The sequence below is a fragment of the Bacillus rossius genome, chromosome 13 (assembly GCF_032445375.1).
Source record: "Bacillus rossius redtenbacheri isolate Brsri chromosome 13, Brsri_v3, whole genome shotgun sequence".
NCBI lineage: Eukaryota > Metazoa > Arthropoda > Insecta > Phasmatodea > Bacillidae > Bacillus > Bacillus rossius.
This window is the reverse complement of record NC_086340.1, coordinates 7,249,087-7,263,618: the sequence shown is the minus strand read 5'-3', so window position 1 is coordinate 7,263,618 and position 14,532 is coordinate 7,249,087. Positions and strand designations below refer to the sequence as shown.

General features: G+C 37.0%; 1 protein-coding gene across 4 annotated transcripts; it reads right to left on the bottom strand.

Moving 5' to 3' along the window:
- Nucleotides 1-49: 49 nt before the first annotated feature.
- Nucleotides 50-12,095, bottom strand: LOC134538161 (HIG1 domain family member 1A, mitochondrial-like). Of its 4 annotated transcripts, none has more exons than XM_063379219.1 (4): nucleotides 10,878-12,095; nucleotides 8,718-8,752; nucleotides 5,927-6,038; nucleotides 50-3,699 (listed from the first exon to the last, which is right to left on the bottom strand). In XM_063379219.1, the coding sequence occupies exons 2-4, from the start codon at nucleotides 8,727-8,729 to the stop codon at nucleotides 3,503-3,505; spliced, it is 321 nt and encodes a 106-aa protein (XP_063235289.1). In that variant the 5' UTR covers nucleotides 8,730-8,752; nucleotides 10,878-12,095; the 3' UTR covers nucleotides 50-3,502. The 4 variants fall into 4 exon arrangements, with proteins under 4 accessions (XP_063235289.1, XP_063235287.1, XP_063235288.1 ...); XM_063379217.1 differs by having other exon boundaries at nucleotides 11,284-11,471; XM_063379218.1 differs by having other exon boundaries at nucleotides 11,023-11,261.
- Between the last annotated feature and the right edge of the window lie 2,437 nt (nucleotides 12,096-14,532).

Below are 14,532 nucleotides of genomic sequence, written 5' to 3'. Positions count from 1 at the left end.
ACATTTTTTTCTGCCCGAATGCCCACCCGTATTACACAGGAGTGCACACTTCAAACAAAATTTGTTTATTTCTTTCAAAGTCAAAGAATGGTGTACATTGCAGTTTCATTTTAAACATTTCAGAAATGATACATGATTCTAATTAAAGAAAATTAATATTTAAGTACATACATGATAAATTAGAGAGAGCTTGCCAATCAAATTCAAATACCTGTATTACAACATATGATACAGATTTTTGAACTTTGCACAGAGTTTCAGACTGCAATTTTTTCATTAATTACAAAAGCAAATGGATGGATAGTATTGAATGTTCATAAATAGAGACTTTTTAAAATAAATGTTTTACATATTTATTAACAGTCATAATATTCATAAATATACAAACATATATATATTAGCTTAACACAAATAATCAATTTTTTTTACAATTTTACCAAATAAAATTCAGACAAACCTAAGTTAATTATACCAATATTTTCTCAGAAAATTCTATTTCCAAATTAAAATACATAAATAGGTTTTATGTATGCAGTTTATGAGTTTTCTTTTCACATCCTAAAAATTTAAGTCATATCAATAGGTAATAAAGGTTTATTAACAAAATACAACCATACTAAAATCAAAAACTGTAAATGTATAATTTAACAGAGGATACAGAGGAACACAGAAAATAGGAAATGTGCTATAACACTTGTGACTTGAAATAACAATTGAGTGAAACAACAATGACACTTGGATATGTCTACAAATACTTTGAAACACAGCTCTCAGAATCATCTAATTTGAGACACAAATTTGAAAATAATTACAATATTACTGAAATATAAAAGAGCTATTAAACTTTGTAAAAAAATTTTACTGATTGTTTAATGAGGAAAATGTCCCAAGTTAACTTCAAAGAAGTTGCTAGACTTATATTATATTTAAATTCTTGGATTACTTAATATTTTGACTTTTTTTTTATAGCATAGTTAGTTGATATCCTTAAATTCTAATCAAAATTGGCCTATATTTCTTTTTGTGAAGCATGGTTCATTTTCGAAGCTATGATGAAATTTTTTTCCAGCCAGTAAGAATACAACTGACAGTAAATATGTGCGAAGGCAGATGCCCCAAGCTAATTTTAGCTCACAGCTATTTTTAGCTCCGAGCATACGGCCGCAGAGTATGCCGTTGAGTGGCACCTATATATATATATATATATATACACTTTCAGACGAGTATCTTACGTCAGACAAGCAGAATGTTTCACTATCAATCAGCACTAACGTGATGGCCAGTGATCCGGGCGCAAGAGAGATTTATCGCTGCGCCACTATGGAACCATTTTGCATGAACTTGGACACGTAGTTTTCAACGGTGTACAAATTGCCAATTAACTTCGCCAACTGAAGGAATTACTTAATGCGTGAATTTCCAATACCATATTTTGTCTGCTGCACACCGACACAATGTGTCACAAATGAATTGGCCAAGCTCGTTCGCACGAACTCACCTTGCATTGGTATGAGGTAGAATACTTGGGAGGAGGTTAGTTTTGCCAGTATTTGTTCTGGGCATGCGATTTTGTCGGACACTATTCGGTTCGGTAATGGAATTTTCGCAGGCAACATTAAGAAATAAGAAAAAGTGCCCTTTAAAAATAGAAAAATTCCTGGCTGTGATCACTGTATGTTAATGTGTGCACTGTAAAGCTACGACCATACAGGGCGTTATACTCACTGTGTATTTTTACGTGAGCAGAATATAGCCAGCTGCATTTCAGGTGTCACTGGCCAAACGGAGCTGTGTTCGCTATGTTAGCGACGTCGCCAGGTGCTTGGTTCTCTGCTATTTCTCTCAGTATTGTGCTTCAAATAGCCAAGTTGACGGGAAAGTTAATTGAAAGATTAATACAAAAATATCCATGCTTATGGAATAAATCAATGGAAGAATACGGAAGGCAGGATATGCAGGACAATGCCCGGGATTTGATTCCAAAGGGATGCTATCAAACTGAATTGTATTTATTCTCAAATGATCCGTAAATTTGGTTTCGTCCTCACTGCTTTACCAAATGAAATTCTTCAAATTCTTTTGTTTTTATATTAAATACATGAACCCGTTTCTTTTTACGCTCACATACTGCGAGAGCCAGCAGAATGTCGTCATCGTCGGAATCATCACTGGAATCCCATGGCATGCGTCTCTCTGACATCGCGAACTTGACTATCCTGCGTGGCCATTTGGCACAGTGGACATAGCGAACATCGAAAATACAGCTTTCTATGTGGCCTTGGCTTAAGTGAACACATTATAAAGACTTTTAAGACTTAGGGTTTTAATAAATTTCAATGGTTTATTTTTTTGCTTGGTTATATTATATTTTTTAAGGTCAGCAACACCGGCAGTGAAGAATAGCTTTGTTTGATGAACAGTTTTACTATTGGTATTTTTTTATAAATATTGGTTAGATTTTAATAATAGCCTATTTAATAAGAGTCACATTTTGTGGCGGTGATTGGAACCATGATATTTATAAAAAGTTATATATTTGCTAATGTACCAGGTTCGTTTGTGTTTGATGAACAAATATAGTGTTAGCAATATTTATTCAAAGTTCTGTGATTGCATAATCTTTGTTACCTTCTTCTTAACCGATTTTTTATAACTCCTTAATTTGTTTTGATCTCGAGAACTTTGCTAATTTGTTGCTCTGCTGTTCGATTTTTACTGTTTGCAGCTTGACCCGAGAGGGTTGTTTACAAGTCAAAAGTAATTTTCCTGGGTGAAAGAAATTTTAATAAAAGGTTTATTTTGTAGATTTGCCCAAGTGTGTCTCCTGTAGGTAGTGTGCTTCAGAGTTGTGATGATAACACAGGTTGGGGGATGGTTATGCAAAATACTGCAGACACAATATTAACCACTTAATTACACAGAAATTACAACATAATAAATAATCGAGAACAACGGTAACAACCAATTATTTTCACAAACACATATATGTGCACTTGTGTGCATGTGTGTGTGAACATCTGTACCTCGGAGGCATAAGACACCATGTATGTCACATAAACCATTTTTTTTTTTTCATGAGATCAATTTAAAGAATTTTAAATAGTAATATCACCTGTTTCCTCAATATTTTCAACCTGAAATTTGTGGATATTTGACATATCGTGGATCTTAGAAAGAACGTCAAACTGCGGTCAATTTTTTTGGATAGAATGCCTTTGGCCCGAAAGTGAAGATGGTGTCTTACGCCTCCCAGATACAGGAACATTGATAAGAAATCAAAAAAAAAAGTTTGCAAAAAAAAAAACAATTAAAATTATTTCTAACTTAAAACAACACAATAAAATGCATTTTAAAGTAATACTGATACACATACGCAGGACTCTTGTTCTGCTCTAATGAAAAGCGAAGGATACACGGAACCACTACGGCGACGACGGAAGCGACAGAAGGCTCTCTAGACGCGCCGCGACTGCCCAGGAACACTCGTCGCCGGCACGGACTCCTACTTCTTGCCGTCGTCGGGGGACGGCTTGAAGAGGTACGTCCGCGCCAGCGAGTAGGCCAGCCCCACGGCCAGGCAGCCCACGACCGTGCCTTGCGCGGCCACGCGCAGCTGTATCAGGTACACGGACATGGGCAGGCTGCGGCGCTTGAACATGTAGGCGCCGTACGCACAGGCCAGCGTGCACCCCACCACTCCTGCGCGAGAACCAACCAACCAACCATCAACCAGGACGTACCCACGAGATCACTTACCTACAGGATGACCACAAGGAAAAAAATATTTCGTACCAACTTAGGCGAGAAAAAAGTACTAGATTAGAAAAAAAAAAGTACTAAATTATAATTTGTTATGGTTTTTAACAATTTAGGAAGTTATTATGACAATGCAATGCTCGAACTTAAATATCACACACCACACACACATACATTCCATAGTTTTTTTTAAAAATAATTACGCTTAATAATAAAACATATTGGAGTTACAATAATATTGTTATATTATAGAAAAATGTACTAGATCTGTACTAAACCACTAAAAAACTTATAAAAGTACTAGATCTAGTACGAAAGTACTAACTGTGGACACCCTGCTTACCTATTTTGTCATTTCCCTAAATGAGAAATAAAATCCAAGCCTCCTCCTCCCCTTTAGTTCTCTCTCCACTTCATTTATTTCAAACAGAACCTTTCATATGTGGAAGTGTGTGTAAGACTATGCACGTAGGGGCGCCGGATTACGTCACACCTACGACACTCATCTTCCCTAAGTAAAAATGTGATCAAACTTTATGTTCATCGCACGCAACAAATTTCAAAATAAGTTAAACAAACTGTTGGGGCCTACCACCCTTGCTTGACATCAGAAATCCCGATCCAGGGACAACGCATAAGAAAAGAACGAGAGTAAAGTAGTTGGTTTTATTCTCTTTGTGTTCAGCAAAGAATTCATAAATGGTTATTATGACCAACATACAACAAGGAATAAAAAAAAATTATCACTCTTCAAAATGCATTACAAGTCTTTGAAATATGTAATCACAAACTACATATGTGTCAGAAAAAAAAATGCTTTCAAATTCCGGGTGATAGCAGACTGGAGTTTCCCCTCAAATTACCATCACTGATGAATTTCCACGACTTCTTCCAGGATTTCAAGTAAATTCCCTGACTCCCCCATGATCAAATTCTAATGTCCCCGATTTTCCAGGATGTGGACACACTGGGCAAGTCGCACACGCAAAAACTGACGCTGCCACGCAGACTGTGCACTTCCTACAGGTACCGATTGTTGCTTTACAAGTCCTTGATCCCCAGACGTTTTCCGTCGGTGAATCCAGTCATTTGTGAGAGAGGCAGGCGGTCAAGTTTAGGTATGTCTCCAATTACATTTCATGTCTGTCTAAATTAGAAAATAACGTACTTACTTAAGAAACATTTTATAAAGCAAAATTAAAATAATAAAACATAAAATTACTTCTGTATGAAAGTTTCAAGAAGTGGAAACGGACGAGCCCTCCTGGATACGCCAGACAGTAACAGACAACTCAGCAGCAGCCATGATATTTTTCAAGTGGCTTTACTGCGATGGGGGTTAGGACAACCCCGAATAAAAAAGGGTCTTCTGCAAAATTTTAAAATTTAAATCTTTTAAATCAGCATTGTTAAGCTAACCAGGAGCTTAAGTTTTTAAGATAGTTTTAATGATTATTTATATGCAAACATATACACTATAAAGAAGAATTTAGCATTATTAAAATCCAAATAAATATGTTTACGTAACATAATGAATGGGATGCTACAATTTACTGAAGTGTAGTAAAAGTGCCGGGGCGGGCCTCTGCTAGACGTGAGCCCTGGACAGTTGCCCGGCCTGGTGCCACCCCTGCACAATTCCTCCATTCAGGAATATCGGGGAAGTGGTTTCTGGAAAATCCCGGAGAACCGAAATCGCGATGGCCTGGTCAGGACTGGAACCCTGATCCTTCTGGAACGCGAGTGCAGTCTCTCATCAATGCACAACCTCACTGCATGTAAAATATGTTATTTACAGTTTGATTTGCCGGACATAAATAGGAATATTGCCTGTTCTCTCTCTCTTTATTCCATTAAAATTTCTGGTAATTTGTAAGAGTCGGGACACAATCCTTTGCATTTACATTTGAAAATAACCTGGGAAAAAAAATGCATCCAAAGGGAGTAAGTACGGTTTTGTGCGGAAATAATGGAGCCCTTGTGATTTGTGGCAGTGGCGTCTTGAGGACATTACGTTTAGGTCTAGCTGGAGAACTTCAAAGCAGTTTGGTTCTTGATTCCACAAGCTCAACAGCCCAACTACTCATGTACACATGTGGTACGAACGATAATCCGTTCTGCAAAAACTGTTAAATCGCAGCTCGAAGCCGAAGCGAGAGAGGTAACTCACCGGCAACCAAGAACGGAGCGTCCTTGGTCTTCCGCGCCAGTTTCTCCGTGTTGGACTCCTCATCGAAGGACATGGACAGGGACGTTTCCATCGCTGCCTGCCCTCTGCTCTTCTGGAATCAGGATTCATGCGGAAATAAGGCAATCCAGACAACAACCGATTATCCTTCGCCATCCATCGTCCACAGCTGGTGCCAACTTTGAATGGGAAGATAAAGCTGTGAAGTGTTGTTTTCCTACTTCTTGTGCATAAATGGCAACGGCAACAATAATTAACGGTAATTGTGTAGTTAAAAAATAACTACAGAGCAAGTCTCAGGTCAAAATTGCATGCAGAAAACGGTTAAGTTGCATCATTTATTCAGCGATGGCATAGCTATCAAGGTGTGCCTCTCTCTCAGCAAAATGCCCTTCTCCCTGTTCATACGAATAATGATGACTTTAATGTTCCTAGCACCACTTCCTGAACAAAATCAAGTCTGCCTGGAACTGTGGCAGACCCAGCATCAAATTTGAAAGGGGGAGGAGGGGAATAACAGGAAGGTTTTAGGTGGTACGGAATACCTCCCTGTCAAATGGGGTGTCCGATATTTTGAAAAACCTTAAAATCCTATTTTAATGCATTTCTCACAGCTTGAAAAGTCAGTGTCTGAACTGTAGGCTTGTTTTATTAGCCATCTCGTTTGCTCCCTAGAGTTGTAAAAGATAGGAGCAAATGAACCTAGGTCAAAGAGTTGGATAACTCTCATATAGGCAAAGAGAATAACTAGAGGATTTTTCTTTTTTACCTGGAACTAAAACAGACGTCTTGAAAATACAATTGCAAACTAAAATTCATCCCAAGGTGAAACTGTTTCAGGCAATACCTAATATTGTGCCACTAATGATGAGAGCTTAATCAAATCAAGTTGTGTTTTAACGTAAGATCAATACGAATATACTTACGTAACCTGTACTTATTAAATCAATGTATGATAACAAAAATACTTTATTCAAAATATAATCAGATATAAATATATCATCACTGTCATTTGAAACATGATACATTATTCATTTTCCTAGAAATCACAATACACTGAACATTACGAACAACACACAAGCAGATGATTGCAACAGAACAACCAAGAGACAACTTGTTCTCGCAACTTTTCCTCGAGAGCGGCGTTGGGGGCGAATCCTGAGTGACTTAAGTGATCTGAATGGCCTGAGTGACTTGAGTGACCCAAGGTAATCCTGCCCCCTCAAGTACAACTGCCACTCGCCATCCTGTTTCCAGCAAGCAAGACACGCAAGGGCACCCCGATGAAGTACAATTTTTGTTATGTCTGTGGAGTTTTTTTTTAAATTCTAGCCCCTTCCATACAAATGCCAATGGCCTCAAACAAAGTGCAGTTAAGACGGCATTGAGATTTTTTTTTTTTAAAAAAAAAAACATTACGTATTTCCATCAGAGGCATATGCAGAATATTTCATTTCAGGGATAAAACCACTTTTCTCACTGTTTTTTTTTTTTTCCAAATTCTATTCTTTTGTTACTGGGAATGGTAGATTTTTCTTAGGATATCATATATACTCCCCTCCCCCCTTGTCAACCCACTTCAGCGTACACCCCTGATTTTCACATCTGAATGCCTTCTTAAAAATACAGTGTTTGGAAAGGCAGCCACTGGAACAGATTACTTTAAATAAGATTTGGTGTACCGGAAACACATTTCTGTTTTTTTTTATATTGCCATACCGTGTGATCCAACGAGACACGGATACTTGTCAAAAGGCCCAAATGAATGTTGAATCTGACAAGCACAAGAAATTTAATCAATCATGTTACACTATTATCTTAACCAGACCTTGCAAATGAAGAACTTTTGGCAAAAAAACAACCATAGTTTAAAAAATTCAATGTTGCATTTTTTTTTGGTTCATAATGTGGGCTTGTGGGCGTGCATAGAACCAAATGTTAAAAGTAAAAACCACATAGTCTGTGCAATGAGGTTCTGAAATACTGTGCGTTCAGCAAAAATAACCATTGTTCGTAATATTTTAAGCAAAAGTAACCATTGTAAACAGTATTTTAAGTAAAAATAAGTTAAGTATTTTAAGCAAAGATTAACAAGTTTTTTATTTATATGTATGCCATCCTGTACACATGGCCATGACTTTTTTACACTTTACTTTTTTGTTTTCAACCGCTTTCCTTTTATCAATAAACAATCAATAAAGAATATTCTTTTCATTTTTGTACACTCTGACGAATTTGTTTTGGCAAAAACCACCTTAATCTTGAACCAATAAAGTTTCAAGCCTTTTTGTATAACTATATTTGCATATTAATGTTGATTGAAACATCAAAGCGGAGTAGGGAAGTGTTATTCATGTTACATGATTAACTTTTTTACTACTCTTGAAAAATATTATTTTTGTACTATGGTGGTTTCTGCCAAGAGCTCTTCAAATACATTTCATTTAAACGTGACCCAAACGTACCAAGGCACCTAATTAAAACAGACTAAGGCATATGAAGTATTTAATTTAAACATAGCCTTAACATAAAAACTATGGCATTGTCATTTTCCTTAATAGACCTTGATTATTTCCTAATGGGATTTCTGGCTAATTAACTTCATAATGCATTAAGCCTTTCTTCAGTTACTTTACACCCAGAGTTCCCAGATCATAAATGATATCTAACATGGTTATACAAAAATGATGTTGAAAGAATAGGGTTTGGTAAAATCTGTTAACATGCTTTGGGTCATTTCCCTTCAGTTTTAACCAACTGAAGCATAACTTACATCATCTGCCATCTCTCAGTATTCTGTTGAGATTTCTGAAAAAGACAGAAAATATTTTTTTTTTAGATAACCTAATTGTCAATTTCTGGCATACCTTCCAGAGCATGCATTTTAAATAGAGACCGGAAAAATTTGCGGGTTCAATGACCTCCAGGATAGACTGCAATATCCTCTACACACACTGGCAAATGCCAACTGTTCATTGGCTGCTGACTTGTGAGTCATCTTGACTGGGTGGTCTGTGATTCAACACTTCTATGAGTGAGAATCTCTAATTGGCCCTTAGTCCTCCAGATTAACAGTGAACCAATGAAAGAAGCAGCACTAAGGTATAATTATTTGAATTTTAGGCTGTCGTAAAATGAATCCACGAATTTTTCCGGTCTCTACACATCACAGAACAGCCATTAAAAGTCCCCCAGCTATGTAATGCGTGAAGGACTTTTTTATATGTGTTTTGTACTGTGTTTGTCCGGTTAGTCGCGTAATTTGCGATGGGTCAAGAGGTCACGCAGTCTCTGTGGCTCAGCAACATGTATTTTCGGTCATGAGAAGAATTCAAAGTACAGATTCAGTTCAACTCTGGTATTTAAATGCAAACAGTTAACAGTCTTACAGTCATCGAGAGATTCTTCAAGTGCTTATGTTTGTGCAAGGAACAATCGTCTTAGCCGGGCACGATTGTGACTTGTTACACCCCTGTGTGTCCCATATGGTGTCCCATAGGCCCACTCGTGAAAATACAGTATACTCTAGTGAAGATGCCAAAAATAATGCTAAAAATCCGAAAATACTTTTATTCTATGCACTTTCACTTCCTCTTTTCAAATCAACCGGCGGAGATAAGAAATTCCAAATACTTTAGGAGATATCGAATTTTTTAATTTCATGATATGTAGAGTCGCGGTAGATGCCAAAAAAAATGTAAAAAATCCTAAAATACCTTTATCATATGCTCTTCAACTTCCTCTTTTCATTAAAAGCGGCGGAGATAAGAAATTCCAAATACTTTAGGAGATATCGAATTTTTTAATTTTGCAATACAAGACCTGTGGAACCATTCGAGCGGCGCCATTTTTGTTATTTTGCCGTGTTCGTGAATACGTGAATCGTGAATGCGTAATTAATAAAATGGTTGATTAGGTCAGGTCAGTTACATTATTAATACTTTCAAACTAAGCCGACATTAAAAATTATTTTGTGAATTAATTTTAATGGCTGTTTAGTTTTAAAATATTTATAATGTAACTGACCTGACCAAACAAACCCGGACAGAGGGTGAACAGTAAACTAAAATGGTCGATTAGGTCAGGTCAGTTACATTATAAATACTTTAAAACTAAAGTGATATTAAAAATAATGTGAATTAATTTTATTTATTCTTTAGTTTTAAATTATTTATAATGTAACTGACCTTACCTAACAAACCCGTAACAAAGGATGTACAGTAACAACTAACGTATTTTTTTTTGTTACTTATTACTTGCGCAACAATATCAAAATAACAAATAAGACTTTAAAATTAGAAACGTTAAAAACTCACGTAAGTTGGAGGCGGTAATTAAACACCGTTTTAAACAATAATTGAACTAAATAATCACGTATTAGTTCATTTGAATTCTGGCCTATCACGAACAATCACGTGACATCATTATCCAATAAAAAAATAGATACTCGTTCTCGTACGTAAACAAGAAACAATGGTACACGCACGCCACAGGAATGCGCTGGTTTTGTGCTGAAATTTAAAAATTCGATATCTCCTAAAGTATTTGGAATTTCTTATCTCCGCCGCTTTTAATGAAAAGAGGAAGTTGAAGAGCATATGATAAAGGTATTTTCAGATGTTCAGCATTTTTTTTTGGCATATACCACGACTCTACATATGATGAAATTAAAAAATTCTATATCTCCTAAAGTATTTGGAATTTCTTACCTCCGCCGGTTGTTTTCAAAAGAGGAAGTGAAAGGGCACAGAATAAAAGTATTTTCAGATTTTTAGCATTTTTTTTGGCATTTACCGCGATTGTAAATATTTACCTATTAATGTTTTGATCACCTGTTCAGAGAAATTACCAATTTAATTTAAATATAAAAAATTCAGTACAAAATAATCTGTTCATTTTTTTTTTTTCAAAATCATTATTTGCAACCACCTACATGAATAGAAGAGTCCATGTCAACATCCAGTATTTTCTAGATGTGGCTGTCCCTTATTTCTATAAAAAAATAAAATAAAAAAAAATTCTTAGCAATACTTTCATAGTACAAAAACATTTCAAGAATTTGGTGAAAAGAAACTTACACACTCAATCCTCAGATAAACAACACTATACGAATGAACATGCAAAGCACTATTTTTGTTATCTTATTCTTCCTCCATTTACCAGTCACTACTCTTTAAAATCAGGAATTACCCCAACCAGAAATTTCCGGTCAAGATCTTGGAAACAACTGTGGTCGGAAAATGTGTTATGTTATGCCGTATTTTTTAAATAAAACTTTTAACATGATTCCGTTGCACATTATGTTTACTTTATAATAAATAAAGCTTCCATAAACTTACCAAATTAATAATTTAAGAAGCATCAGCTGACTTCTTCCAGGAACGAGAAACCTCATTTGACACTCATGACTGATGAAATTGTCATTGAAATGTAGCAATACTCGATATACATCAATGTATCGAAAAAATTGATTATACGATTTGATGCATCGAAACAATCCCATTTTTCGATAACATTCGATGTTAGACGAAGAATTGGTGTATTTCGATACATCGAATTAAGGAAGGTGTTCTTTCGATACGGTAGAATTAGTTTTAAACGAAAGAAAAACTGTAAGGGCGAAATATTCATTGAAGTTTAATTAAATTTGCGCCATTTTGTGATACATTTAAAATAAGAGTGACATTTTGTTAGTATAAATTATGTACCTATGTTGCCAACCAAACCTGGGTGTAGCTGAGCTGTTTTCATGAAAGTTTTTGTAATCGGCCGTGTTCCAATATCTGTGGAAGGATTCGTACAAGATAAAAATTTTATCCAATCAGAATTAAGTCGTAATGTGCCCCTATTGTAAAATCTGTAATTTATGTTAGAGGAATTGTGATGTTTTGATTATTGTTTATGTGCTCGATAATTTTCGATCGTTGTTTCGATGTAAATAAGATTATTTGAAGTGAATTGTGCCGACCTCCGTAGTGTAGTCGGATGCACACCGGCTTACGGTGCGAAGGGTCCTGGGTTCGAGTCCCGGGTAAGGCATGGTTATTAAATATATATTCGAAAGTTTGATAACGACTTAAAATTGAGATTCACGCTGCAAATAGTGACCCTTTGGCTATGGGCTAAAGCTGTAGTCCACACAACTACATATATATATATATATATATATATATATATATATATATATATATAAAGAAGTGAATTGTCATTTATCAACTTACTGGATCATTGTGCAAGAGAAATAATGTGACGTAAAGACGATATATAGATTAAAATTATGCGATGTGTTTTAGATTAGCTTATAGTCTACAAAAAATAAAACTTTGCTTATATAGTTTAAACATTAAAGCTGCTAATAATTTAGTTTAATGCATTTACATTATTATGTATACAATAAAATATTTTGTGTGTTCGTGCGAATTGATAATTTTTCGTTTCTTGTACCTTTACTTTCTACATGAAAAGTCCTAAAATTTTCGATTATGACACACATTAGTATATCGCGTTTTATCATTTTACAAGAACAAGGTATAACTTTACTTACGTAGGAAAAAAAACATTTACTCTGAAAGTTCAAAGAGGACATACACATACTGACGCCGACCGCAAATGCTCCTCTATGTCGCATAGACCGCTATGCCTCATCAACGTCTCGCAAAGGCGTGTGCACCGAACGCGCTCGTGCGCGCAGCAAAGTGTAGTTCGTGCGACGAGGCGAACGCCATGCAACGAGTGCTACGCCGGCGGAAGGATCCGGCCGGGTGTGGCATATCCCTCCGCCGCACTACAACAAATTAATTTATGTATATTTTTCACAGCTTTTTATTAAACATAATTTTTCATCAATTAATATTTCAGTCCTTGCAAAAATCATGTTTCACTGTGCGATTTGTCCCAAACCTGGCCGGTTCAGTTTCCCGCGAAATACACACGTTTCCGTGGAAAGGCTGGCGGGGGAGCGGGGTCGCGCGCGGCGACACAGCCAGTGTCCTTCAGGAGCTCCGACAGGCCGGCAGCCTGCGCGCAACGCGGAACCATCAACCTTTGCTTTCACCGACATGTAGTTTCAATAGTATAATATTTTCATAATCGTTTACGTACAGTTCCGCCGCCGGCCTCAATCTACCATGAGGTATTTCACTTAATTAAATCAGTGCTCCAAGATGAGTGTTCTACATAATACGTGAGTACTGTGGGGAGTCTACGAGACTTTACGTCGGCGCTTCACGCCCCAACTTAGCTTACCAGCTACTTAGTTTTGGCCCGTATGGGGCAGCCAGAAGGCGACACGTGCCACCGAACGTACTAACGAATCAGTCCCTGGGACACATCTAGGTATCACGTAGAGTCGCCGGAGACACGGGCCTACATGCCACTAGCCCAGTTTATTAAGTGTTAGGTAATAGTGAAGTGTATTGTTCGTCAAGATATCGTTCGTCATGTTAGAGTGTATTTTGTAACCGCCGCACCACGTGTACAAGTCCGCCCTTCACGCGCATTGAAATCGTGAGCCGCCACTGAGGAAGTGAGCTGCGCGTGTGACTAGTCGCGTCGGGAAAACCGTTACGGCCAGAACGGGCAGCACCATGTAGAGGGCTGTGCCGTAATAAATTCATCAAATATCTTCCAGGAACTTTGTGTTATTCTTCAAGCGTCCCGAGTGGCCATAACAGCTCGGGGGCCCTACTGCGTTAACCCCTACCTCTAGCCACAAGGCCGAACCCAAACCAAAATCACGTAAAAAATCATAGGAGGTAGCGGGGACGGCGTCAATACATAGTTTTTTTATATTATATTAAAATATATTGTTTCAATAGTAATATATATTAATTAATGCAAATAACTAAATTTCAATTCATGTAAAATATAGTTTTTAAGTGAGCTACTCTTGAATACTTGGTAATACTTCAGTTTTTAAAGGTGAATTTCCGAATCATATGTATCAAAAATCGAAAACACTTTCACCAAACTAGTGAGTTGCAAAATGCTCAGGGTTCGGTAGGGCGGCAGGGCCAGCGCGTCCATATAGGCGAACTAGGCAACCACCTAGGGCGCCAAGTAGCACGACACATAACAGCTGATATAATATGTTTAACGACTATTGAAACTAGATAAAAATTGGCCGGGGGGGGGGGGGGCATTAAAGTTTTTCGTCTAGGGCGCCAATTTACCTTGCACCGGCCCTGTAGGGCGGACCTCCAGGGGGACAGCACAGCATCCATGAACATCAGCTATAGAGATGTAGAAAGAACTAAAACTAGAATTTTCGACATCAGAAACTCAGCATAAGCAGCTGCTCCATGTTGCTGAAAACTGCTAGGAATTTGGGACACAATCTCATCAGACGATACAATTGTCCATATGAACTTTAATTTTTTAAGAAGACTCATAATGACAAGAGAGATCATCCAAATGGCAATTTTTTTTTGTTTCACATATTTAAATGAAAAATCGTGATAGCAAGCAATTGGAATGCTATTCCATCATAGAGCATTGACGTTATCCCATCTGCCTCGGTTCGTACTGAGGCAAGGTGGTTGCCCATAGCACCAACTAGTAGATTGCTGTGTGTGCTAGAACAAGAGTTT

Coding starts and splice junctions, on each gene's coding strand:
- LOC134538161 (XM_063379219.1), bottom strand. Junction 3,700..5,926: donor CGCTCCGTTCTTGGTTGCCG/GTGAGTTACCTC, acceptor GTTCTCGCGCAG/GAGTGGTGGGGTGCACGCTG.